The 27993-nt window shown below is 41.6% G+C and overlaps 1 protein-coding gene across 24 annotated transcripts in view; it reads left to right on the forward strand.

Moving 5' to 3' along the window:
• LOC139418051 (discs, large homolog 2 (Drosophila)) overlaps positions 1-27993 on the forward strand; it is a 290161-nt gene that overhangs the window by 42079 nt on the left and 220089 nt on the right. For 17 of the 24 annotated variants that reach the window (XR_011635267.1, XM_071167181.1, XM_071167182.1 and 14 more), the window contains exons 3-4: positions 3783-3931; positions 14882-14950. Coding sequence is in view for 23 of the 24 variants with exons in the window: in XM_071167181.1 (XP_071023282.1) it covers positions 3783-3931; positions 14882-14950 (218 nt within the window). In the remaining variant the exon portion in view is untranslated. Of the gene's footprint in view, positions 1-3782; positions 3932-14881; positions 14951-17268; positions 17353-21673; positions 21739-27993 lie in introns of those variants that run through there. The other 7 variants (XM_071167192.1, XM_071167196.1, XM_071167193.1 and 4 more) reach the window with 4 other exon arrangements.

Genomic DNA, 27993 nt, shown 5'->3' on the forward strand with positions numbered 1-27993 from the left:
GAAATTTCCTGTATTACCAAATCATGAGAGAGCGCACACAAGTCAGAGTTATCATAAAGTCCATCTTTAATTATATGATCTTCACCATAGCCCTGTGACTCTCAGATCAATTCAGTGTCCATAAAATCATTCTCTGAGAGTGCTTACAAGACAGTCCTTAGTACCATTTATAGCCAAGACACACCCATCAAAACTCACATGACGAATAACAGATCTTAGGAACATTATACAAAGAACCTTTTACCAGAAAAAAGAGTATCCCATCATTTATAGCATTAGCTATAAATTATCGTTCAGTTTGGTCTCCTAAACGAAGCTCCTATCTCGTTTTTGGTACCACTTAGGACCAAGACATTACCTCATCCTATGCCATATATCAATTGTCAATTTCTAGATACTCCCATAAAAAATACAACCCCTCCTGGACAAGCTTACAGAGAGAAGTGACTGGCACACAGACATTGTGGAGCCACCTAACTGGTTCCCTATTAATCACACCATCCCTTCACATGGTTTAGGAATAGTTACAGACACATTGACAGATAAGACTAACCCGACCTCTCCCCTCTCTGGGCCCAAGTAACTTTTCCCACATAAGCATACTATAAAAATGTATAAAACATCTTATTTATAAATGTTACATAAAGGATTCTGATTCTGCCACTACACTCTACAGTAGATTGCAACACCGCCCCCTTTGGCCGTTCTATCTCGTCTGAAAATGTTGTAGTTAGGGATGAAGATTTCAGAATTTTTGGTGGTCTTCTTGAGCCAGGATTCAGAAACGGCTAGAACATCCGTGTTTTCGGAGTGTGCTAAAGCAGTGAATAAAACAAACTTAGGGAGGAGGCTTCTAATGTTAACATGCATGAAACCAAGGCTATTATGGTTACAGAAGTCATGAAAAGAGAGCACCCGGGGAATAGGAGTGGAGCTAGGCACTGCAGGGCCTGGATTCACCTCTACATCACCAGAGGAACAGAGGAGGAGTAGGATAAGGGTACGGCTAAAAGCTATGAGAATTGGTCGTCTAGGATGTCTGGAACAGAGAGTAAAAGGAGGTTTCTGGGGGAAATAAAATAGCTTCAAGGTATAATGTACAGACAAAGGTATGGCTTGGTCTTCCAGCATGACAACGACCCGAAGACATCAAAAAGACACACAAGACATCAACAAGACACACATGACACACATGACATCAACAAGACACATAAGACATCAACAAGACACACATGACACACATGACATCAACAAGACACACAAGACATCAACAAGACACACAAGACATCAACATGACACACAAGACATCAACAAGACACACAAGACATCAACATGACACACAAGACATCAACAAGACACACAAGACATCAACAAGACACATAAGACATCAACAAGACACACAAGACATCAACATGCCACACAAGACATCAACAAGACCCACATGACACACAAGACATCAACAAGACACACAAGACATCAACAAGACACACAAGACATCAATCAACAAGACACACAAGACATCAACAAGACACACAAGACATCAACAAGACACACAAGACATCAACAAGACACACATGACATCAACAAGACACACAAGACATCAACATGACACACATGACATCAACAAGACACACAAGACATCAACATGACACACATGACATCAACAAGACACACAAGACATCAACATGACACACATGACATCAACAAGACACACAAGACATCAACAAGACACATATGACATCAACAAGACACACAAGACATCAACATGACATCAACAAGACACACAAGACATCAACATGACACATGACATCAACAAGACACACAAGACATCAACATGACACACATGACATCAACAAGACACACAAGACATCAACAAGACACACATGACATCAACAAGACACACAAGACATCAACATGCCACACAAGACATCAACAAGACCCACATGACACACAAGACATCAACAAGACACACAAGACATCAACAAGACACACAAGACATCAACAAGACACACAAGACATCAACAAGACACACAAGACATCAACAAGACACGCAAGACATCAACAAGACACACATGACACATAAGACATCAACAAGACACACAAGACATTAACAAGACACACAAGACATCAACAAGACACACAAGACATCAACAAGACACACAAGACATCAACAAGACACGCAAGACATCAACAAGACACACATGACACATAAGACATCAACAAGACACACAAGACATCAACAAGACACACATGACACACATGACATCAACAAGACACATAAGACATCAACAAGACACACAAGACATCAACATGACACACAAGACATCAACAAGACACACAAGACATCAACAAGACACACATGACATCAACAAGACACACAAGACATCAACATGACACACATGACATCAACAAGACACACAAGACATCAACATGACACACATGACATCAACAAGACATCAACACGACACACATGACACACAAGACTCTCTTTGGATTAAATTACACAAGACCAGAGGGAATCACTACAGTTTGTGTTGTATGTAGAAAACATGGTGTTTGCCAATCAGCGTTGAATGAGGGTTGTGTATCAAACTGTTGGTAAGCTGGAATGTTTGGGTTTGAATTCTCTTCCAGTGTTGAATTCTTGCAAAAAGATTAGGGTTTCAATTGAATAGCTTTACTTTTGTTGTCTGTCTTGAAGTGAATTACACCTCTTGGCTGTGGAGACTCACTTCAAGAGCAATGTTTGCCAATTGCCTACTGCATAGTTAATACATTATGCAAGAACTGGGCCATCAAGCATTTTGCGGTAACACCTAATAATAACTATCATTTATAAACCATTTATTGATCATGTGTTAATGATTTTCTGAACATTTGTAAATTATTATAATGCTCCGGTATCCAAATAATAGCCTAATGTAACAGCATGCAAAGATTTGTTGGAATAATTTAATAAAACAATTAATTTCGTAAGTACATTTTGGCCATATAATTGAGACAGAATGATAAAAAAACAGCTTTGACCAAGCTGCTTCAGCGCACACCCGACTGCTGGTGGCACAAGCTGTCCAAATGGATCTAGCTTAGACTTCTTGCCAAAATATTGTTGACTGCTCCTTCAACAAGAGACATCAGCTTCTAGTCTTCACTAAGGCTAAGGACTGGGAGCAGAGTTGCAGATATATTTTGTACTTACAGCTATTTGCTCTTTTTGTGTTTGTGGTTTCTTTATCCTGAGAACCTGCGTAGCCCTGATACAGCCCTGTAGACTAATGTTTGTACCTTATAATTCGGTTCCAAGTTGCATTCAGTGACGGTGAATTCTCTATATATGCAATGCCGTGCAGATATCCAGAGCAAATGAATAACTATGAATTTGGGACAGATTTTGGGACAGTCTACAACAGAACTTTGGACTACTCTGCCTCATAGGAGGGTTCCCAGTTGTACCGGACAAGAGAATTTGGCCATACGTCGGTGCTGTTCTTCTGCTATGGCATCTAATGTCAGTGCCAGAAATCCAATTTTACAAATTGCCCCCATTTATTTTGGTTGATGGCCAATGAGGCAGTAATCCTGTGTTTAATCAAAGACCCCCATTTCCATGTACATCTGTAACGCAGCATGTTGACGTAAACGGAAGTCTGCCAGCTTACACTGAAATTAAATTGTAATTAGTGAAAGGCTTGTCAAGTGTCTGTTTTCATCCATATTTCCTCTCAAGGGACATTTCTAAGTATTGTAAATGATCAAATGGGAATCTGTCATGTTTTCCTCAGATATCCAGGAGTTCTATGAGGTGACGCTGCTGAACACCCAAAAGAGCTGCAAGCAGAAGCTGGAGGAGGTCAACCACATGGCCGACAAGTGGGAACAGACGGGCACGGGCTCCCTCACCGCGGTGCTACACCACGCCTGCCCAACCGAGGTGAGCCTGATGGGACCTCGGAGTAGCGGGCTTAGAAATGTAATGAATCCTGCCAGTCTACCCATTACAGGATTATTGACTTGAATGTGGAGGCCGTTTCTACTCATTGTAGTTCTGTGGTAGTGGTACTACTTCACCAATGAGGAAGCCAGTTGACTCTAAAAAACACAGAAAAATAATAGCACGATAAGATAACTGTTTTTCTGTTTCACAGTTTAAGTTCAAGTTTTATTACAGTTTGTAGGTATTGAGATACATACATTGGGACTGTTCCTTGCCTAAATTCTCAAGCAATAAAACAGACAATGGAATCAATTACAGATTTGTGAAAACAAAAATACTGAATAATCATTTCCTTGTGTGTGTCACAATTTCAAAGTGGAAATTACAAACTATAGAATACTATTTAGAACTCAAATAAACAAAAATGTTGCATTTCCTGCCGTGCAGGAAAATTCTTAGCAACAAAAGAGTGATCACGTGAAGATCCTACATCTGTACTTTGTGTCACCTAATTAATTATTATTATATTCTCTGACTACATCTATCGGCATGACATCAAATTTGGTCAGGTTCAATTAATATATGTGGGTCTTTCTATAAAAGAGGGTACCAGTGAGTATTTCTTGTAGTCTGTTTGGAGCTCTTACAAAGTCATTAATAATAATTTGACTTTTTTATTCTTCATGTGAATACATTATGATATAAAGGGGAACATAAATACATTCAATATAATAAAAAAGTTTAATCAAAACCTATGTTTAAAAATGTATGATACTGTTGTTTGTAGTTATATCATATACTCAGCATTTAACAATTGAATTACACATTGACCTTGATCATGTGAAGTTCCTGGATATTGCTGTCTGTCTCTTTTTTGCATGGAGATCTCGGAAGTGTATTGTAACCTCGTAGCATTTCGTATCTCCCTATGTTACGGTGTGTAAACAGTTTTCAAGGGCACACATATCCAAAATAATGTATGTGATTGAAAAATCCAATGCTTCAAACAGAAATAGTAACTTTAATATTGTCATGCCTGCTAGCGCTCTCCCTCTCTGACGCTCGAGAGCACACCTGTCACCATCATTATGCGCATCACCGCTCATTGGGCCCCTCCGGACTCCTTCACGTTTTGATTGACTTCCCTATATCTTTCTGTTTACTCTGTTTCATCCCCATGTCAGCATTATTGTCATTTCTGTTTCCCCTGTCCAGACGCTGTCCGTATTCTGTTCCTGTCCAATTCTGTTTCCCCTGTCCAGATGCTGTCCGTATTCTGTTCCTGTCTGTTTCCTCTGTCTAGACGCTGTCCGTATTCTGTTCCTGTCTGTTTCCCCTGTCCAGATGCTGTCCGTATTCTGTTCCTGTCTGTTTCCCCTGTCCAGATGCTGTCCGTATTCTGTTCCTGTCTGTTTCCCCTGTCCAGATGCTGTCCGTATTCTGTTCCTGTCTGTTTCCCCTGTCCAGACGCTGTCCGTATTCTGTTCCTGTCCATTTCTGTTTCCCCTGTCCAGACGCTGTCCGTATTCTGTTCCTGTCCAATTCTGTTTCCCCTGTCCAGATGCTGTCCGTATTCTGTTCATGTCCGTTGTGATTAAATGTTCACTCCCTGTACCTGCTTCTCGTCTCCAGCGTCCATCCTTACAAATATGATTAATAAAACTAAAATCAATACTGTCATTAACAGGGTTCGTCAATAATATAAAAGTAGTTTGATGCGCATTTGATGTCTAGCTGTTTAGTTACGTAGGGACATTATCGCGCAACATCAGTTGATTCAGGAAAGGATTTTCTGAATGACAGTCATGTGATAAAGAGCTTGTGTGATACTGAATGCGATTTAACAACAGCCAAAGTGTGGGAATAATGTTGATCTCGAGGATTGACAGACAGTTGACAGACAGTTTTGGTGTCTGTTGTTACGGCGGTCAAGATAATTAGCCTACTTCATGGACAACATTAAATCAAGATTCCCGAGGTAAGATTATGTTCCATGTACATTTTAATAATTTGTTTTCCGAGTTCAAATGGAATATGAAAACAGCCTGTTTATACATTTTTGAAGAGAAATCCATTTTTTTTGTGCATATAAAACTCCCAAAAACCTTCATATTTTGATGTTCAAATGTGTGTAGGGTTTAATGTGGAATGCCTGCTCAAGTGCGCAGCCAACACTTCCTGTCCTTTAGTAGGAGGTCACCCTTCTAACTCCATTCTATTAAACTATTATCTAATAATTAATTGATTAATAGCTGCTCATACCATGCCACAGTGCCAATATAAGGTAAGATTTCAAAATTTCTGCATATGATTTAGTGTCTATTGACTTGTTAATGAACTGCTGTTACTGTAAATGGTTAGCTGACTAATACAGTGCATTCGGAAAGTATTCAGACTCCTTGACTTTTTCCACATTTTGTTATGTTACAGCCTTATTCTAAAATAGATTAAATCATTTCCCCCCTCGATCTACACACAATACCCCATAATACAAACCAAAAACAGTTTTTTAAATACATTTTTTGCAAATGTATTAACAATAAAAAACATATCACATTTACATAAGTATTCAGACCCTTTCCTCAGTACTTTGTTGAAGCACCTTTGGCAGCGATTACAGCCTTGAGTCTTCTTGGGTATGACGCTACAAGCTTGGCACACCTGTATTTGGGGAGTTTCTCAGATTCTTCTCTGCAGATCCTCTCAAGCTCTGTCAGGTTGGATGGGGAGCATTACTGCACAGGTCTCTCCAGAAATGGCTGTGCATTTAGGGTTGTTGTCCTGTTGGAAGGTGAACATTCCCATTCCCAGTCTGAGGTTCTGAGTGCTCTGGAGTAAGTTTTCATCCAGGGTCTCTCTGTACTTTGCTCTGTTCATCTTTCCCTCGATTCTGACTCCCAGTCATTGCTGTTAAGAAACATCCCCACAGCATGATATTGCCACCATTATGCTTCACCGTAGGGATGGTGCCAGGTTTCCTCCAGATGTGACGCTTGGCATTCAGTCCAAAGAGTTTCATCAGACCAGAGAGCCTTGTTTCTCATGGTCTATGGGTCCCGTAGGTGCCTTTATGCTCCAAGCGGGCTGTCATGTTCCTTTTACTGAGGAGTGGCTTCCGTCTGGCCACTCTACCATAAAGGCCTGATTGTTGGAGTGCTGCAGAGATGGTTGTCCTTCTGGAAGATTCTCCCATCTCCACAGAGGAACTCTGGAGCTCTGTCAGAGTGACCATTGAGTTCTTGGTCACCTCCCTGACCAAGGCCCTTCTCCCTCGATTGCTCAGTTTGGCAGTGCGGCCAGCTGTAGGAAGAGTCTTGGTAGTTCCACATTTATTCCATTTAAGAATGATGGAGACCAATGTGTTCTTGGGGACCTTCAATGCTGCAGAAATGTTTTGGTACCCATCCCCAGATCTGTGCATCGACACAATCCTGTCTCTGAGTTCTACGGACAATTCCTTTGACCTCATGGCTTGGGTTTTGCTCTGACAGTGCATGCACTGTCAACTTTGGGACCTTATATAGACAGGTGTGTGCCTTTCCAAGTCATGTCCAATCAATTGAATTTACCACAAGTGGACTCCAATCAAGTTGTAGAAACATCTCAATGATGATCAATGGAAACAGGATGCACCTGAGCTCAATTTCGAGTCTCATAGCAAAGGTTCTGAATACTTATTGTAAATAGGCTGATCAGTTTCACCTGTCCTCGTTATTGTCTCCACCACCTCCAGTTGTTGCTTGTTTTCCACAGTGTATTTATCACTGTGTTTCCTGTCTCTCTATGCCAGTTCGTCTTGTATGTTTAGTCAAGTCAACCAGCGTGTTTTTCCCGTACTCCATTTTCTATTCTCTTTTTGATAGTCCTCCCGGTTTTGACCCCTGCCTGACTCTGGACTTCTTTTTTGCCTGCCTGATCATCCTGCCTGGCCTGACCTTGATTCTGCCTGCCCTTCGGTATCTTTTGGACTCTGAACTGGTTTTGATCCTTTTGCCTGTCCACGACCATTCTCTTGTCTTCCCCTATTGGATTAATAAATATTGTAAGACTCCAACCATCTGCCTCCTGTGTCTGAATCTGGGTCTCGCCTTGTGTCATGATAGTATTGTGTATAGATTGATGAGGAAAAAATGGATTGATTCCATTTTCGAATAAGGCTGTAACGTAACAAAATTTGGAAAAGGGGAAGGGGTCTGTATACTTTCCGAATACACTGTATATCCTAGCTACCTAGCTAACCATTGGTAGCTATAGTTAGTCAGTGGTTGCACATCTAACTAGCTCGAATGAATAGTAGAAATGTAAATATATTCTTTCACTGTTTACAGCAGGTCTGGGCTTCTCAGACCAGTCTGATTAGCCTGATAGTGCCGTGGGTGTGCAACTTACACCTGTGCAAATCTGTCTGTGTATGTCAATGGAATTAAACATCCAACCAATGCCTCAAGTGTCGTGCTGTAGGTCCACCACACATTACCGTGGAGAAACAACCCCTAACCCCTCCTCCTAGACACTGAGAGCATTGGACAGATTTGGACAGGTGTAGAGCAATACCGCCAAAATTCCACTAAGCCTATCAGAGGGTGAGGTGGAGCTCTCACCATGTCACCACGCATCAATCCCTCTCAGATCTCCACAAGTGTCTAGACTCTGGGTAGTAGGGGCTAGGGGTTGTTTCTGGACAGGCCATGGGTATTATGGTAGCTCAGTCAGTCAGTCTGGCCCTGTAAAAGCATGTTCATAGCTGTCAAGTACTTACTTCCTCTGTCTCAATTGCATTTCTTTGATTTGTTGTCTCCTTCTCAAAACCCATTGGATGAGGTCAGAAGTCCCTCCCCTCTCACCTTCTTATCCAATGGGTTTTGAGAAGGAGGCGAGGAGAGAGGACGTGAAGAATGAAGGACATGCAATTGAGATTCTCCCCTTGTGTCCTCCATTCCTCACCTCCCTCTCAACGCATATTGGGGGAAGGTTCCTCCCCTCGGGCTCCAATGTAGTTACAATGCGAGGCAAGAAGTGGAGGAAACAAGGACAGAGGAAGCAATAATGTGATGTCTAGTTTGCACACACACACACACACACACACACACACACACACACACACACACACACACACACACACACACACACACACACACACACACTGTTTTAAGAGTTTACTGATTATAATAATATTTTTGTTATTATTATTATTATCAAACCATTTAGGAATTTTGACCCTGATGTCAAAAATTGGTCCCTTTATTTATAGAAAGACCCATATGCTGTTTTATCTTGCCAGCCATTGGTGGATGTTGGCTTTCAACGGTCATCGTTAAAAAGAATAGGCCTCCAATGTGAGATGAGAACTGATAATTGGTCCCTAGATCCCCTGGAATCGGGAGCCCTGAGCAGATCGCCAGCTCCACACACCCATCCCTTCTTTAGCAGTTTTCCCCATTACACAGAACGACTCTGCTGACAAACACAGGCTCTGGTTCTACTGTTTTTTTGATGCTGTTCCCAACAAGGAAGTAACAGGAGCTGTGTCGGCAACAGTGTGCTGGACTGTGTAGCTCTAGCTATTGGCCTTTGAGAGAGAGCCTGCCAGTGTTGGAAGAGCTCCAAGAACTTGGCTATGATGTATATACGCAGGCCTGGCCTGTGACATTGTAATTTAAAGGAATGGATGGAGAGAGCTGAAGGTGTGAGGGTTATAAATGCTTGCCCTTTGACGAAAGCAACTTTCCACAATGAAGCTGAGACGTCTATTAATAAGTCCTCGAAATGGAGCTAGAATAAATCATTTATAGATTATTCTAGGTTTTATTCATCATTCTTTTACTTGTTTGAACTACTTGTTGAGTCCTTGATTAGTTTTGAATGCCGATTCTCACCCTGATGTTCATGACCATAGAAAAATAATGAATAGAATGGGCTTGGAAGCTCTAACCCTGGCAATTTGACTGATAAACTCATGGGTACATTCACAATGTCTACCTTGTATTGTGATGCAATAATTCCCATGGTATTTTGGAATGTTCTATCAACTGATGCTGGATTGCCATGGTAAAGTAGAATGTTCATTTAAATGATGTGGCTATTTGTAATGTCAGTTGAGTTGACTTTACAAATCACAGCACATATTGAAGGGTACACTTCCTGCTTTTACTTTCTGGCATCATGGGTACCATCAATTTCTGCCAGTCCACCCATGCGCCAAATATAACAGGTGTAGACCTAATCTAGCTAATATTATCTAAGGGATGATTAGTAGTGTTTGGAAATGTTTTGTGTGATGGTGATGCTTCTTTTTACTCCACTAATAGGCTTAATCTGTCCCCGAAACTGTCCCAATACTACTATACAGATCATTATGATTGAATCAAATCCAATTTATTTGTCACATGCTCCGAATACAACAGGTGTAGTAGACCTTACCGTGAAATGCTTACTTTACAAGTCCTTAACGAACAATGAAGTTCAAGAAATGGAATTAAGAAAATATTTACTAAATAAACTGAAGTAAAAAAATACAATAAAAAAGTAACGCAAGAAAATGGCATAACAATAACAAGGCTGTATACAGGGGGTACCGGTACCGAGTCAGTGTGCGGGGGTACAGGTTAGTCCAGGTAATATGTACATGTAGGTAGGGGTAAAGTCCAGAAACGCATAAATAATAAACAGCGAGTAGCAGCTGAGTAAAAAGGCAGGAAGCTTGGCCCCAGTGATGTACTGGCCCGTATGCACTACCCTCTGTAGCGCCTTACGGTCAGATGCCGAGCAGTTGCCATAACAGGTCAACCGGTCAGGATGCTCTCGATGGTGCAGCTGTAGAACCTTTTGAGTATCTGGGGACCCATGCCACATCTTTTCAGTCTCCTGAGGGGTAAAGGTGTTGTCGTGCACTCTTCACAACTGTCTTGGTGTGTTTGGACCATGATAGTTTGTTTATGATGTGGACACCAAGGAACTTGAAACTCTCGACCCGCTCCACTAGAGCCCCGTCTATATTAATGGGGGCCTGTTTGACCCTCCTTTTTCTATAGTCCACTATCAGCTACTTTTGTTTTGCTCACATTGAGGGAGAGTTTGTTGACCTGGCACAACACTGCCAGGTCTCTGACCTCCTCCCTATAGGTGGTATCATCGTTGTCAGTGATCAGGCCTACCACTGTTGTGTCATCAGCAAACTTAATGATGATGTTGGAGTCACGATTGGCCACGCAGTCGTGGGTGAACAGGGAGTACAGGAGGGGACTAAGCACGCAACCCTGAGGGGCCCCAGTGTTAAGGATCAGTGTGGCAGATGTGTTGTTGTCTACCCTTATCACCTGGGTGTGGTCCATCAGGAAGTCCAGAATCCAGTTGCAGAGGCGGGTTTTTAGTCCCAGGGTCCTTAGCTTAATGATGATCTTTGTGGGCACTATAGGATTGAACGCTGAGCTGTAGTCAATGAACAGCATTCTCACATAGGTGTTCCTTTTGTCTAGGTGGGAAAGGGCAGTGTGGAGTGCAATAGAGATTGCGTCATCTGTAGATCTGTTAGGGCGCTATGCGAATTGGAGTGGGTCTAGGGTTTCTGGCATGATGGTGTTGATGACCAGTCTTTCAAAGCACTTCATGGCTACCGATGTGAGTGCTACGGGGCAGTAATCATTTAGGCAGGTTACCTTAGTGTTCTTGGGCGCAGGGACTATGGTGGTCTGTTTGAAACATGTAGGTATTACAGACTCGGTCAGGGAGAGGTTGAAAAGGTCAGTGAAGACTCTTGCCAGTTGGTCCGCACATGCTTTGAGTACACGTCCTGATAATCCGTCTGGCCCCGCGGCTTTGTGAATGTTGATCTATTTAAAGGTCTTGCTCACATCGGCTACGGAAAGCGTGATTATGCCATCATTGACTTGAATGGAGACCCCCTTTATATTCATTTTATTTCTATGTTCATGACATCATGCTGATGATTCTTAGCAGATTCATTAACCCTCATGCTACCAACTTATTTTACCAACTGGGGTCATTTTGGCCCCAAGAACAAACTGTTTGAAAAAGCAACAATAATTACAAAACATTAAGTCATTAAAACATAATTACACATGTAAATAATGTTATCTGAAATAAAAAAGATCCAAAACAGACTGTTGTTTTAGCAACATTACAGTTAATTTGCATATTTTGCTAAACAAAAATATTCCCTTAAATAATGTGCAGCTTTTTTCTGGAGGACAATCCACATTATTACTAAAACGCTGATTTACCATCATTTGATTGTAGTATCATTTCGTTTTTGCTAGTTAAAGGGGAGGTAGACTAAACATTTTATTTTATTGAAAAAACGGATTCGTTCATTGATCCTGGGAGACAATGACCAAAAATAAGGCTTAGTTTTCTTTATTTACTTACCCCACTGCCAGCATTAGCATCACTGCTAGTGAACCCATGGGAGTGGTAGGATGGCAGGATGCTTCCTAAAGCATGCTCAAATCCTTAATGTCACTTCAAACCAAATGTTATAGCAACCCAAATACCCTAACAAGTTGCACATATAGAATATTGGAGGATATTATACTAATTCTGGTATTTATATAACATTAACGTAGACTAACTATATTTTGAATAATACAAATCAATACAGCACTATGTGTACATTCAGATGGTAGCTGGTTTCTGCATTACAGTTCTACCAAGTATTCATACCACAGACAGACTTTATGACCTCAATGATTGGAAGTCTATGGGTATCTACTAGCATGCTAGCAGATACCCATAGACTTCCAGTCATTGCGCTAACTCTAGTTAGCATTGGCTTGTGAAACTATATCTACCTTCTTTCATATTGGACACAGAGACATAAAAATGGTATCCACTAGTTCATATGACTCTGTGGAAGTAGATAAAGGGCATAATTGCCATATTCATGAAATACCCCTTTAAGGAGCTTTGGAGATTATTCCACATGAGAGGCGCAAAAAAACTAAAAGCAGATTTACTTAACTCCGTGGAGATTGAAAGGATCTTCAGGGTTAGCCATCCTTGAGTCCAGGTCTGGTAACTGTGTGGTGATACAAGGTATCTTCAGGGTTAGCCATCCCTGAGTCCAGGTCTGGCAACTGTGTGGTGATTGAAGGGATCTTCAGGATTAGCCATCCCTGAGTCCAGGTCTGGTAACTGTGTGGTGATTTAAGGAATCTTCAGGGTTAGCCATCCCTGAGTCCAGGTCTGGTAACTGTGTGGTGATTTAAGGAATCTTCAGGGTTAGCCATCCCTGAGTCCAGGTCTGGTAACTGTGTGGTGATTTAAGGGATCTTTCGGGTTAGCCATCCCTGAGTCCAGGTCTGGTAACTGTGTGGTGATTTAAGGGATCTTTCGGGTTAGCCATCCCTGAGTCCAGATCTGGTAACTGTGTGGTGATTTAAGGGATCTTTCGGGTTAGCCATCCCTGAGTCCAGGTCTGGTAACTGTGTGGTGATTGAAGGGATCTTCAGGGTTAGCCATCCCTGAGTCCAGGTCTGGTAACTGTGTGGTGATTTAAGGGATCCTTCGGGTTAGCCATCCCTGAGTCCAGGTCTGGTAACTGTGTGGTGATTTAAGGGATCTTTCGGGTTAGCCATCCCTGAGTCCAGATCTGGTAACTGTGTGGTGATTTAAGGGATCTTTCGGGTTAGCCATCCCTGAGTCCAGATCTGGTAACTGTGTGGTGATTGAAGGGATCTTCAGGGTTAGCCATCCCTGAGTCCAGGTCTGGTAACTGTGTGGTGATTGAAGGGATCTTCAGGGTTAGCCATCCCTGAGTCCAGGTCTGGTAACTGTGTGGTGATTGAAGGGATCTTCAGGGTTAGCCATCCCTGAGATCCCTTTCAAATCACCACACAGCTCGTACACAGATCTGCATCAAATTGCTTCAATACAGTGGCAGCGGCATTCATATAAAAGATAGCCATAGCCAATAACTGAAATGAATGTTGACTGAATGATTTGTTTGCTATTTAATGTTCCTATTAAATAAGCCTATGAAGCCATACTTTAACCCTGGAGGGATGGCTAACCTCCCTTAAATCACCACACAGTTACCAGACCTGCTCCTGATTTCGCTCTGGATAAGGTGATGGCTACTGATATGTATTAACCATAGATGACTAACAGGGGACGCTGCATTGAAGATTCCTTAAATCACCACACAGTGTATGTTATATTACAGATACCTAAATGCATGCTTGAACATTATATTAAGAGAACTGAGCAATTATTAAAAACATATTCCTTCAAATCTAATGTCACTGTCCCGACTACAACAAATAAATGCTTAAATACATGTCATTTTGTGGGCCATTACATAGCATCATCAATCCAAGGTTTATACATGTGTGTGTGTGTTTATGCGTGTGTGTGTGTGTGTGTGTATGTGTGTGTGTGTGTATGCACGTGTGTATGTGTGTGTATGTGTGTGTATGTGTGTTTATGCGTGTGTGTGTATGTGTGTACATCAAATGTTCAAAAGCCCTTGGTGTTAAAGGAGTGGAGGTGTATGTTTAGTAGATGCATGGGACTTTGAATTCTGAGATTGGGTCGTTCCTTATCACCACACAGTGTGTGTGTGTGTGTGTGTGCGTTCATCCGTGTGTGTACCAGGTTTAAGCATTTATTTTTGATAGTGTTGGACATGTACACAATAATAGTTGGGGTACTGATTGAAGAATCACCTTGGTCAAAAGTCAAACAAATAGCGAGGTACTGCTCAGCATCAACGGTTAATGGCAGAATGTCTCTGTATTGTGGAGATGAGGTTTTATACCCTGATCTAATATTAAGACAATTAGGCTGTTTATGATTCAGAGGGACTCATAGGTTAAATGTTTCATTGTGGTTTCAGTTATTCATTTCCAATTAAGCTTATTCTACATTTACATTAACTTATTGTATTGTAATAACCTAATATAATGATACTTAGTGTGTGTGTGTCCTCAGATGGGGGAGCCGAGCAGCTCGGAGCACGGTGGGAAGGACCAGACACCGATCAGTGTGAAAGTCTCTGAAGTGAGTACCCTGTCCCATGTCTCAAGGCTTAAAAATCCTTCTTTAACCCATCTCCTCCCCTTCATATACACTGATTTAAGTGTATTTAAGAAGTGACATCAATAAGGGATGGATTCACCTGGTCAGTCCATGTCATGGAAAGAGCAGGTGTTCTTAATGTTTTGTACATTTAGTGTATGTTCTTTTTAATTCTGTCGTGCTACGCTACTGGCCTCTTGTTGTTAAAGTGAAAGTTTTCTCAACGTTGTCTGATTGGTGGTGAGCTGGCAATGTCAGCGTGATCCAGGATCTATTCACCTATCATCTCTCAGGTCAACAGCATAGGTTAAACATGTAAAAAAAATGGCCAGTCAACAGCAATGTTTCGGAGACCCAGAGGGTTCAACATCAGCGGCTTCCCCACTGCGGGGCCAGAGGGGTCTTTATGAGGGAGACAACACCGAATGTTGACTTAAACTGTTGATGGCTTTCTAGGCAGTACCACGAGGCAGCATTATGGACAGGCTTTGAAGCCCCAGGTGTGGGAAAACACACAGACTTGTTTACTAGGCTCAAGGCACAGGGCTTTTATCACCGGCTGGAGAGCTATACACTGGGGCTATGGGAAAACAGTTTCTAGTTGCTTCTCTGGACGCCTAGCCTTTTGCCGGTGTGAGCAGAGCACCACTTTATCAAGTCTTCTCAGACGTGACACACTTTGAATTCTTGTAAATAGAATTAGAGATTTTCTTTCCCCCATAGTCAATTATGGTAGTTTCTTATTGCAATATAAAATTCTGAATTTATTTAATAGAAATCGGATAGAAAATTCCAATAGAAAATGGAGCCCTGAACTAGAGGAATAGAAAAACAACACGGAACAGAGAGAGGTGGCCGGAGGAGTGAAGGTGTGTACTGTAGCATGAGAAATCTGTCAAGGCTTAGTCATGTTGTGTGGGTCCTGAACAGATGATTGTTTGGATACAGAGCTTGCTAGAGATAGGGGAGCTCAGCTAACGATTGCTTCCTGTCTCTCAAGCCCCTCCTCTCCCTCTCTCTCTTTCTGTCTTTCTCGCTCTTCATGCACCATTCTGCACCTTTCCTCGCCCCCATTTCTCCCTTCCTATCGCCCCCTCGCCTCTCTCTCTCTCTCCCCCCCCCCCCCCCCCCCCCTCCTGTATGTAAGGCAGTGACACTAGCAGTAATTGCCACCTCTCGCCCTCACAGCCAACCTTCACAGAGCCAATCACTCTGGTGAGACACACTCTGCCCATAACTTTGGTTTTTGAAGTTCACAAGCATGATACAGAGAGTCTCCGATTATAGACCCTATATAATCAATGTCCATGTATTTTTATCAGGGCATTCAGACCTGACTCATTAAAACATACTGCTCATTGGGAAAGTGTGTTAGAATTATTTGATTAACATAGTCAAGGCGACTCATTGCATTGCTTTTATTTTAATGTGCGTTTAATTGTATTTCATCTAAACAATATATATTTCATAATCATGTTGTGAACATTAAATTACAAATAACCCAATAGCCTTGTCATAAAGCATTAGTACAACTGAATACAAATCTTACAAGCCACAGGAGTGATCTGAGCAAAGGTGCAAATCAACGACTGTAAAATGTTGTTAAAATTCAGAAGCTCTTGTTCCATAGTCTGGGCAACAAGAAGCTCAGCAAAGTACATGAGATTATCCCTGCACAAGGGCGGGGATATGGTCTAAGAGCTTGAGACCAGAATAAAGTGATTATATAATCTAACTACAGAAACGTAGGTAACAGCAGCTTGAGATGTACCATGTCAATGTTTGGAGTTGCACTGCTTATTTTGCCTTTTGGGCAGGCTCTTTTTTTTTTGAGAATCAAAGTTACTACCTGGAATGAATTCCGCACAGTGCTTTGTAGACATGCAGACCTTTTTGATATAGGTATGTTACAGCTGGGCTGGAACAAAAGCCTGCACACTTCGGCCCTTATTATTGTCCATCCCTGATCTCAAATGTATTCTACTTCAGACGTTGTCTCCATGTCATGAAAAGGCCATAGTCAAGGTCAAACACTAAAGTAGACTAAATAAAAACCTGTCTCTCTTATGTCCTGACTCCTGTGTGCATGTATCCACTGTATCAGTTACATCCAGAATTCACAATACCTCACCTATACCTATCGATGAGAGGCAGCAAAGTTAAATCATTCACCCTACATAATCTAATCAGGCGAAGCCAGCTTGAGTCCCATCTGCTGAAAAGATTAGCCTTAGTAAACACCCCCTCTGAGCTGTGTGTGTGAATAGATAGTCAGTGCATTTGTGAGTGGAGGGCGCTGCTATGTCCACAAAATGAAAGCAGTAATCAAAGTGCTCTTATGTGAGGAACTTCAATCAGAGGACCAATCATTCTACAGGCAGCAGGTAAACACCAGAGTTGAATATGAGAGAGAGACAATGATGATAACTCTGTAATAGGGTTACCACGATACCAGTACAGCGATGCTACAGATGTAGGATCTTAATTTGATCATGCTTTTGTAAGATAACTTTAAAACGTTTAGTGTATTTGAGGTTTTAAAAGGCTTCTGAAACTTGTAATTTCCACATTGTAATTTCAGACTTGATTTTCCCTTACAAAAAATGTATCAACCCCTACAAAAATGTCCATTAATTATAATCCACATAATAATTCACATTTCCTGTTGCTGCAGGATTATGTTTCTGCTGTAGAAAACTGACTCAAATTAAGATCCTACATCTGTAGGAAGTAAGGAAGGAAAGGAAACATGAAGCAGACTTCACCCAGAGTCAGTCATATTTGTTTATTTAACAAATAACACACACTATTCTACAAAAGTAGGTTTTAAAGAGTGATGTCTGCTCCGTGTTTTCCTTTTTGCCAAGGAAAATCTTACAACAACACTACTCTTTAACCTTATCGCACCCGGTGGCTGTTAGTCCTCTCATGTCCAAAGCAGCGTCAATGGGCTCACTTCTGACCAAGTAACATGTGTTTGCTTGTTTGAAGTAATCCAATGATTCAAATATTTTCTAACTAGGAGTAGACACGGTTTGCTAATTTGTCTGCATTTGGTTTGTTAGCTAAGCTCTTGGGCTTTATCGCATGTTGATTAAAGCATTTCTGGAGCTGCAATTCCTCTAAAATCATGTAATAATATTTCATATTAATAATATATCTCCAGTGCTGTGAAAAAGTATTTCCCCTTTATAATTTTGTCTACTTTTCTATATTTTTGATACGGAATGTTATCAGATATTCAATCAAAACCTAATATTACATAAAGGAAACCTGAGTCAACAAATAACACAACAATTACATACTTAGTTAATTTATTTCATAAACAAATAACCCCAAAAATTATTGGTATTTTATTGAATTAATTAACAAAGTTATGCAACACCCAACACCCCTGTGGGAAAAAGTAATTTTCCCCTTACGCCCTATATTTATTTCTCAACTTTCCTAATATTAAGCACATTGCTTATCTTTACAACAGGAGTATAGCTTACCTACCAGACGCACATACCCACACACATGAAAATGAACCACGGGAAAAGCCTTCTCCATTCGCTATTTAAGTGCATAGATGACATGTATTTTTTCCCGCTGCCCCTGTTTCGAGACCGGTGTATGATAATGGTCCATTCTAAATCAAAACAAATTTCATATATTATTTAGTATATGTAAAAACCAGATTATTTTCAGAATAGTCTGATGGGTGACAATATTAGCCTGTCACTTGGGAAGTATGTATTAAATCAAATCAAATTGTTTTAGTCACATGCGCTGAATACAACAGTGAAATGCTTACTTACGAGCCCCTAACCAACAGTGCAGTTTCCAAAAATACAGATAAGAATAAGAGGATGGCATATTATATTATTATTCATATTATTATTCATATTATTATTAACTATTATGTTATGTAAAGGCCATGCATTTTCTTGGTGACTGTCTGGCTAGTTAATATGAATATGCCATAAGAGTTGCAATAGTGAGTACCGGTATTGAAGTCAACATGACCACACAACGCAACATCAGATTCTTCTCCTCCTGGTTTGATGAGAAAAGTGTTTCATAACACAAGAGTTGTTGGGACAGCCAATGTGTGGGCCTCAAAGCAAAGAAAGTCCGGTGTGTTAGAAATGCTTGGCTGCATTTTGGTCCCAGTCTGTCCCTGGTATCCATTGTGGGCAGCCATTATGCTGCTTATTAGGAAAAACAAATGCTGTTAGTCAGTGTGCTGTGACCACATGTTTGACCTGGCTCCCCAGAGGGGGTCTGTGTGTCTATGTTTGTGTTTGACCTTTGACTCAATATTGATTTGTTGCTATTAGGATGTGACCTTCGTTTTGGCCAAAGTATGTCACCCTTAGACCTTAAGGGGTTTGGCTGCGTATCTTCTGCTTAGCTCAACAACTTATTGCAGTGTGGGGGGAGATGAGCTGAATCCCTGTTTAGATGCATTTCACACTCTTATTACTTTCAGCTGCAGTTCCAGAACAATGTGATCTTGGTTAAATATAAAAGTGTTGTATTACCGTAAATAGAGTAGTGTTTTATAGTTTACAATAAAACGCCTAAACAGTGAAGCAATAAAATAATTATAATTTATCCATAATGGGCTATTTAAGATTTGTCTCTGCAAAAAAATGGATACGTCAAACATTGCTGTATGTTTTCAATATCACGTTAGCACACTGAGCTAAAGTCTAGGCCTTAGCTCTTGGCACAAACAGGGAGGTTCAAGGTTATTCATCATAGTCTCATGGTAACAGACCACAACAGAAAGGCTTGACTTCTGGTATGGTTTGTGGTTCCAAAGGGAAAGCACTTCAGGATCCAGCAGTCCAATAACTAAGGCCAGAATTCATTCAAAGCGTGTTCTAGACATAGATATTGAATCATTATATATTATTTATGGTTCTAGCTCTACACACTAAAATACCGACAATGCACCTTTTTAAGTAGTGGTTCCCAACCTTTTTCTGTTACTGTACACCAACTGCATTCTGCTGTGCCCAGAGTACCCCCAAAGTACCCCCTCGTGCATTTTACCAGTCAGCCTATGGTCTCATGAGTCTTCTCAAGTACCCCCGTGTCCTAGTACCTCTGGTTGGGAACCACAGTTTTAAAGGGAATTTCCCCGGTGTTCGTAGAGATCGCATTCATTCAAGACAAGAGCAATGCGTTTGTCGGTCAATCCGCTTTGGATTGAGGTTTGAAACAGTATTTTCCTGTTGATTTCATTGTTCTCAACTTGTCACTGTGCAATGTTAGCTACACTAGAACTTACAGCATTTCCAGGCTAAATGTGCTTTCTACAGTAGCTTGCTAGCGTTGTCTTTGAGGTGCATTCGTGCAAAACTCTAGCCAGCTTGCTAGCTAGTGTAAACTCACTTGTAAACTCACTTGTCACTCTCAGCAGCCTATAGATACACAGCTGCTGAAAAATCAAACTGTACAAAATATCAAGGAAATAGAATTTGTTGTAGTATGTCTAGCTAGCTTTGTTTTAAGGACTGTTTTTAGATCAAAACCTTGCCCTTTCTTTCATGAAATCTCTGCCTCCAAACATTCATTGTGAATCACATAAACTGACCTGCTCAACTGGAATGTAATTGAAGAGCCACATTTTAAAAGACACACACATGGATGTGCACACACGCACATAACCACACACAGACAGACGCACGTACCCATACACAGACAGACGCACATACCCATACACAGACAGACGCACATACCCATACACAGACAGACGCACATACCCATACACAGACAGACGCACATACCCACACACAGACAGACGCACATACCCATACACAGACAGACGCACATACCCACACACAGACAGACGCACGTACCCACACACAGACAGACGCACATACCCACACACAGACAGACGCACATACCCACACACAGACAGACGCACATACCCATACACAGACAGACGCACATACCCACACACAGACAGACGCACATACCCATACACAGACAGACGCACATACCCACACACAGACAGACATACATCCACACACAGACACACACACCCACAAACAGGCACACGCACAACCACACACAGACAGACACACGCCCACACACACGTACTGAAATACTTGTTCACACTTCACAGTAGAATATCCTATACCATTGTAAAAACATTAGTTATTATAACCCTGTTCAGAACTACTATAGGTACACATTGTTACATAGTTCCTTTCTTCCATCCATTCATCCTTTCGCTCATTCAGTCAGTCAGCCAGTCAGTTAGTCAGTCAGTCAGTCAAAAGTCAGAAACAGCTGGGGAACCTTATTCTTTCCACTTAGCTGCTGCTCCGTCTCAACTGTGCATCAGCATCACCACCACGACTCTTTTCCTCCGCTCTCGTCTCCTTCCACTCTGTCGCTCAGTTGTCGGCTGGAAAGCAGAGGAGGAGAGGAGATGAGAGTAGAGGGAGAAGGTTCTCAGGTTGGAGGGGGCCAAGCCTGTGGCTCGCTTTCCAGCAGAACTCGTGCGTTTGTACGGCAGATGACGTGTGCTGGACTTTAAGATTGCGTTAGGATCATGAATGCCTTCAGCATTGTGGAGGAGGACTCCAGTTTCTCAGAGGGGCCCCACTTCCAGTAGTGGCTATCTGTGTGCCATCTCTCCCGTGGCAGCTCACTCCCCCACCCCCTCTTTTCTTCCTTTCCATCTCACACATTTCTTGGTGGTGATGAATTCTAGCATAGGTTGAGCTTTTCTGCCCGCAATGGATTGTCTTTGCATTGTCACAACTAAGGTAAGAGCAGCAGTGAGAGCGACAGAATGAGAGAGAGAGAGAAAACGAGAGGGATGCAGCGTGAACAGGAGGGAAGAAGCTATGTCTGTGTGTGTGTTCTCCAGCATTGGTTTCTCTGCATATTTCACACTGTCTGCTCAACGAGTGTGTGTGTGTGTGTGTGTGTGTGTGTGTGTGTGTGTGTTTTTATATATGTGTGCGCTCATGCGCAGCAGTCTTGAATGGTTAACAGGCTTAAAGCCCACTGGGGAGTGACAGCACCTCTATTGAGATGTCACTCTTCTAGAACTTGATGGAAACTTCAGGCAGCCCTCCGCTGCTCCAATCAGAGAGCTAATGAGCCTCTTTGAAAGCTGTGAGGTCCGGAAGATCCTTATTGATCAGGAGCTAAACAATAGTGTAGAGCAGAGCTGGGCTGCATCTGGATTCATTTCAGAGGAAGCCTCTCTATCCCAGCTGTCCACAATTAGTACAAGATCACTTTGGTTATTTAGAGGATGCACATCCTCTTTCTTTTTGGTTTGTTTTAATAAACCAGACTGATCAAATAATCGGTCTGACAAATGAGAACTTTTTTGAATTCTGTGTTAATGGTTTTTGTCTTTTGATAATTTTGTCTTGGCAGACGTTGTGTGAAAGTGATAGTCAAGGTTTGTTGTTGGGCAGAAAGGAATACTAGTCCAGGGTTGGTGTAGGCCAAAGTTTCCCCTAGACAAATGGTTAAGATTATGATTGGGAGAACCTAGATCCGATATCCTAGATCAGAACCAAGGCAAAATGTCATTCCAGAGCACCTGCTTCACAGTTGTTCTCATAAAATGTTAAGTTTGACTGAATTGTAATGACTAATCATTGAATCCAAGGAAGTCTCAAAATAAGTACTCTTTCCCATTATCACCACTCTTTCACTGCTTTTCCCTCCTAACATCAAGTAACATCAAGGTCCTGTTCATTCGATACCAAAAGGAAGAAAACAGACTGAAACAGGGAGGGACTACCTCGGCTTGTCCAATAAATCATGTTATTTTTTCCCCATTGCAAAGTGTTTTAAAATGTTTTACTTTGTGTGTCCTAATGAACATGACCCAGCAGCTCCAGGATGATGATAATGTTAATCCCCTTTCTGAAAGCCTAGTGAAATATTTATGTTTGTTTCCATGCCATGTTAAATTCATGATGAAGAACACTGTACTGCACTGTGGCGTACACTGCCTTCAGCATGTAGGTGTCAGAAGGGTTTTCATTACAATGTACTCATTCACTCAAAACCATTACTGTGATCAGTTTACTGGGTTAGGCAAAGCAAAATAATGTCATTCCTCCTGTGCATCCCAAAGAGTGACTTCAAAATTGGACGTCCTGAGGTTATTATTATTATTTAAAAATATATATATATATACAAAAATGTACCTTATCTCAAACCTTAACACCCACCCTTAACCTTCTAAATTTGACGTTTGGAGCAACATTGTAATTTAATGTTTGGAGAAACATGGATTAACGTCTAATTCTGCAGTGAGGCTGTGAGAACTTGTTGTGAATAGGAATCTCACCTGGGGGTGTCTGTGTGGTTTTTTTGTGTGATGCATATATTTTCCTTTGTTATGTATTAGGCACATAGTCTGGGTGCATGCTGCATGTGTCAGAAAGCAGAAGAGGTGGGGCATAGAGAGAGAGAGAGAGAGAGAGAGAGAGAGAGAGAGAGAGAGAGAGAGAGAGAAGAGAGAGAGAGAGAGAGAGAGAGAGAGAGAGAGAGAGAGAGAGAGAGAGAGGCTTGTTAGCTTTCTTGACAGTCTCGCTCTAGATACTGAAGTATTGAGTCTGAGGAGTTGACATTTGAATTATATTCAGGCTGCTGTGCTAGAAATAGCATATGTATCATGCATGATAGAACAGTGGTTCTGTTGCAAAGTGACTGTCACAGGAAAGTATGCCCACAATTGAAAATTATAATAATAATTGCGTAGTTTAGTTTCATATACTTCATATTTCAATTGAAATTCCATATTTATCACACAATGTGTAGTTGTGCATACTGTACATCAATGCAAATGCCTGCAAATATGCATAACAACCAATTCCAGTAGAAATTGAGCCATACAATACAGCCCCAGTGTTTTTTCTGTTGTCATTGACCAGCTTGACTGCAATCTTTTACAAAACTAACCTCCTGGAAAAAATAACTATGTTTGCAGTGTGAAATTTATACATTTCAATTTACACCGTCTTTCTTGCTACATGGGAAGATTTCTGAATTATTTTGTGAGCCCACTTCCTGGTTTAGAGTTGGGCTCTGACTGCACATCCACAGCATTTCATTGAAATATACAAGTGTAATATTTGTAGCTCACTGTGCAACCTGGCATGGCGTCAGACAGTGGACTCTGTGACTGGGGAACCTGGGGAACCGCTGGGAGTCCCAGATCGAAACAACAGAAGCCCCCCCCCCCCACATCTCAGCCATTAGACTCCAAGCCCCATATTTTTACTCTCTGTTTTGCTAGCTGGCACTATTTCCTGAATCTCTTATTCTCTATTCCTGTTTTTGTCATGTGGACTCCTTAAAAAGAAAATGACGGAACATTTTGTTATGGAACACCTAATTCCCTAATGGTGTTAGCTTGCTGTGCTGCTTGTGATCATGGCAGAGGTGGGTCGGCATTTGGTTTATTTCATTCTTTGTGTGTGAAGACGAGTGCGAGGGACGGCTGATTTTTTAACCTGATAACTGATTGTGTGGGGAGTCAGTTCAACTCTCCTCGCAGTGCAATGAGATTCCCTAACTATTGAAAATGTTATCCATTTGGCTTTTTCCATTGTTATCCGACTTGTCGTGTGAGAACCGATTTGCATGACAATCACAGATTTGTTTACAATGGCCGCAAACTTTGGACTGCCATAGCCAAGGGTATGAAAAAGCTGCTTCAGTTTTGCAACACGAATGGACAAAATACTAATTCAGACAATGTTGGCATCTCTGTGTTTGGTTTTTGAGCTAACCCCAAAGTAATGGTTGCTACTAGCTCACTATGGCTAGGGATTCCACATCGGCCACGACACCCTCTCCAGTTTTAAGCATAGCAAATGCAGCGTAATGATATGTAATTTTCATTCCACAGGAGTATTATGTAATGATAGTGAGGCACATTGAGGGCATAGCTGTAACAGAGAAATAGAGAGAGGGAGAGGAAGAGAGCCCTCCTACACTGTAGTGTTTTGATTGTCCACAAAGTCACTTTTTTCTTTTAGATGGACCATCAATTCTCTAGGTGGGGCTGTAATGCAGAGGACCCCTCTCCATACAGTAGCATGGGCAACAACGTGTGTAACAGGAGCTCATGTGATTTTATTCCGTTACACTTTATTTCAATGTTCTATTCTAATGGCTCTGAGGCTGTGGTAGACCAGATTTACAGCGTAACGTATTGTACATGAAAGAAGAAGGACTCTTTTGTATGGCAGGGACTGTTGGCAGTGTAACATTCATTATCAGTAATGCCAAGATCTAAAAGTGAATTTAAATACATACGAGACAGGATGAAGTCCCCAGACTAGCAATTTACACCAGTGCCATTAATGGTCCTGATCGCACGCGCAAACATAGAGTGATAGCTGGTCGCCCGACCAATGACGAATCCAGATTCAGCCGGGAATTGCCAAAAATGAGTTTGAGGGACGGATGGAGAGAGACCAATTGGTTCAATAACCTCCTTACACCAACCTGAGCTGTTATGCAAATTACCTAAAAATCCTTTAACGTTTTCAGTATTCTGGTAGTTTACTAGTCAATTTCGAAAGTTACCAGTGATATTACCTTCCTTTGCAACCCTACACTAAGCTGATCTCAAGATGAAATGATGTCCAGGGCACACGACACCACAGGCACACACCGCCTTTATCCCTCTAGGGCAGGTATCCTCAGTTACAGTCCTCAAGGGCTTCAGTGGCTGCTTCTTTTGATCCTTACCTTTTAATCAGTGACTGACTTAACCCTTGGAAACCTGTTCAGTGGCTGATCAATGGCATCAATCGATCAATGAAGTTCCAGGGTGAGGAGAAATGATGTGTGTTTCCTTTATCTGAGCATCCATGTACAATAAACCCAGTCAGTTCTTTTGAACCAGTTTTGCTCACTGGGAAACCCTTTCCCCTGTGTCAGTTCTGCATACAACAAAAGAGACTCATCAACCTCTAGGACTAAACGAGAACTGGATACAGAGGTATTTTAAACGTATCACCTCTGGCTGAGATAAAGGCGTGTCTTATGATGTGGGGTGACAAAGTGGTGACTTTCCTATTTCAGGAAGTAGTTAAACCCCTTACCTGGAAATGTTGCCTCCAGGCTTAAGCCTAGTGTAAATCTAGGGGAGAGAAAGGTTCAGGTTTGTGTCACAGGCTGACGATGGTGTGTGTAAGGGGATATTTTTGGAAGCAGGGCGAGGCGAGAGCAGCAACCGCCGGCGACCCTGGATTTGGCTATGTCCGAAGAGATGAGCTTCAGCGAAGGCTGCAGTGACCCTGTCAGGAGCATTCTCACAGAGCTGAGATTCCACCCAGATCAGTGGGATGTAGCAATGTCTTAAAATGGTCCAGAAGTGAAGCTGTGCTCACTGCAAGCTGCTGCTTTTAAACCACATTTGTTTTGTGTTGTTCATATTGCTGTACTGTAACTGTAAACCATACATTATTAAACATAATACAGTGCCTTGCGAAAGTATTCGGCCCCCTTGAACTTTGCGACCTTTTGCCACATTTCAGGCTTCAAACATAAAGATATAAAACTGTATTTTTTTGTGAAGAATCAACAACAAGTGGGACACAATCATGAAGTGGAACGACATTTATTGGATATTTCAAACTTTTTTAACAAATCAAAAACTGAAAAATTGGGCGTGCTAAATTATTCAGCCCCCTTAAGTTAATACTTTGTAGCGCCACCTTTTGCTGCGATTACAGCTGTAAGTCGCTTGGGGTATGTCTCTATCAGTTTTGCACATCGAGAGACTGAAATTTTTTCCCATTCCTCCTTGCAAAACAGCTCGAGCTCAGTGAGGTTGGATGGAGAGCATTTGTGAACAGCAGTTTTCAGTTCTTTCCACAGATTCTCGATTGGATTCAGGTCTGGACTTTGACTTGGCCATTCTAACACCTGGATATGTTTATTTTTGAACCATTCCATTGTAGATTTTGCTTTATGTTTTGGATCATTGTCTTGTTGGAAGACAAATCTCCGTCCCAGTCTCAGGTCTTTTGCAGACTCCATCAGGTTTTCTTCCAAAATGGTCCTGTATTTGGCTCCATCCATCTTCCCATCAATTTTAACCATCTTCCCTGTCCCTGCTGAAGAAAAGCAGGCCCAAACCATGATGCTGCCACCACCATGTTTGACAGTGGGGATGGTGTGTTCAGCTGTGTTGCTTTTACGCCAAACATAACGTTTTGCATTGTTGCCAAAAAGTTCAATTTTGGTTTCATCTGACCAGAGCACCTTCTTCCACATGTTTGGTGTGTCTCCCAGGTGGCTTGTGGCAAACTTGAAACAACACTTTTTATGGATATCTTTAAGAAATGGCTTTCTTCTTGCCACTCTTCCATAAAGGCCATATTTGTGCAATATACGACTGATTGTTGTCCTATGGACAGAGTCTCCCACCTCAGCTGTAGATCTCTGCAGTTCATCCAGAGTGATCATGGGCCTCTTGGCTGCATCTCTGATCAGTCTTCTCCTTGTATGAGCTGAAAGTTTAGAGGGACGGCCAGGTCTTGGTAGATTTGCAGTGGTCTGATACTCCTTCCATTTCAATATTATCGCTTGCACAGTGCTCCTTGGGATGTTTAAAGCTTGGGAAATCTTTTTGTATCCAAATCCGGCTTTAAACTTCTTCACAACAGTATCTCGGACCTGCCTGGTGTGTTCCTTGTTCTTCATGATGCTCTCTGCGCTTTTAACGGACCTCTGAGACTATCACAGTGCAGGTGCATTTATACGGAGACTTGATTACACACAGGTGGATTGTATTTATCATCATTAGTCATTTAGGTCAACATTGGATCATTCAGAGATCCTCACTGAACTTCTGGAGAGAGTTTGCTGCACTGAAAGTAAAGGGGCTGAATAATTTTGCACGCCCAATTTTTCAGTTTTTGATTTGTTAAAAAAGTTTGAAATATCCAATAAATGTCGTTCCACTTCATGATTGTGTCCCACTTGTTGTTGATTCTTCACAAAAAAATACAGTTTTATATCTTTATGTT

Source organism: Oncorhynchus clarkii, chromosome 10, assembly GCF_045791955.1.
Source record: "Oncorhynchus clarkii lewisi isolate Uvic-CL-2024 chromosome 10, UVic_Ocla_1.0, whole genome shotgun sequence".
Lineage (NCBI taxonomy): Eukaryota > Metazoa > Chordata > Actinopteri > Salmoniformes > Salmonidae > Oncorhynchus > Oncorhynchus clarkii.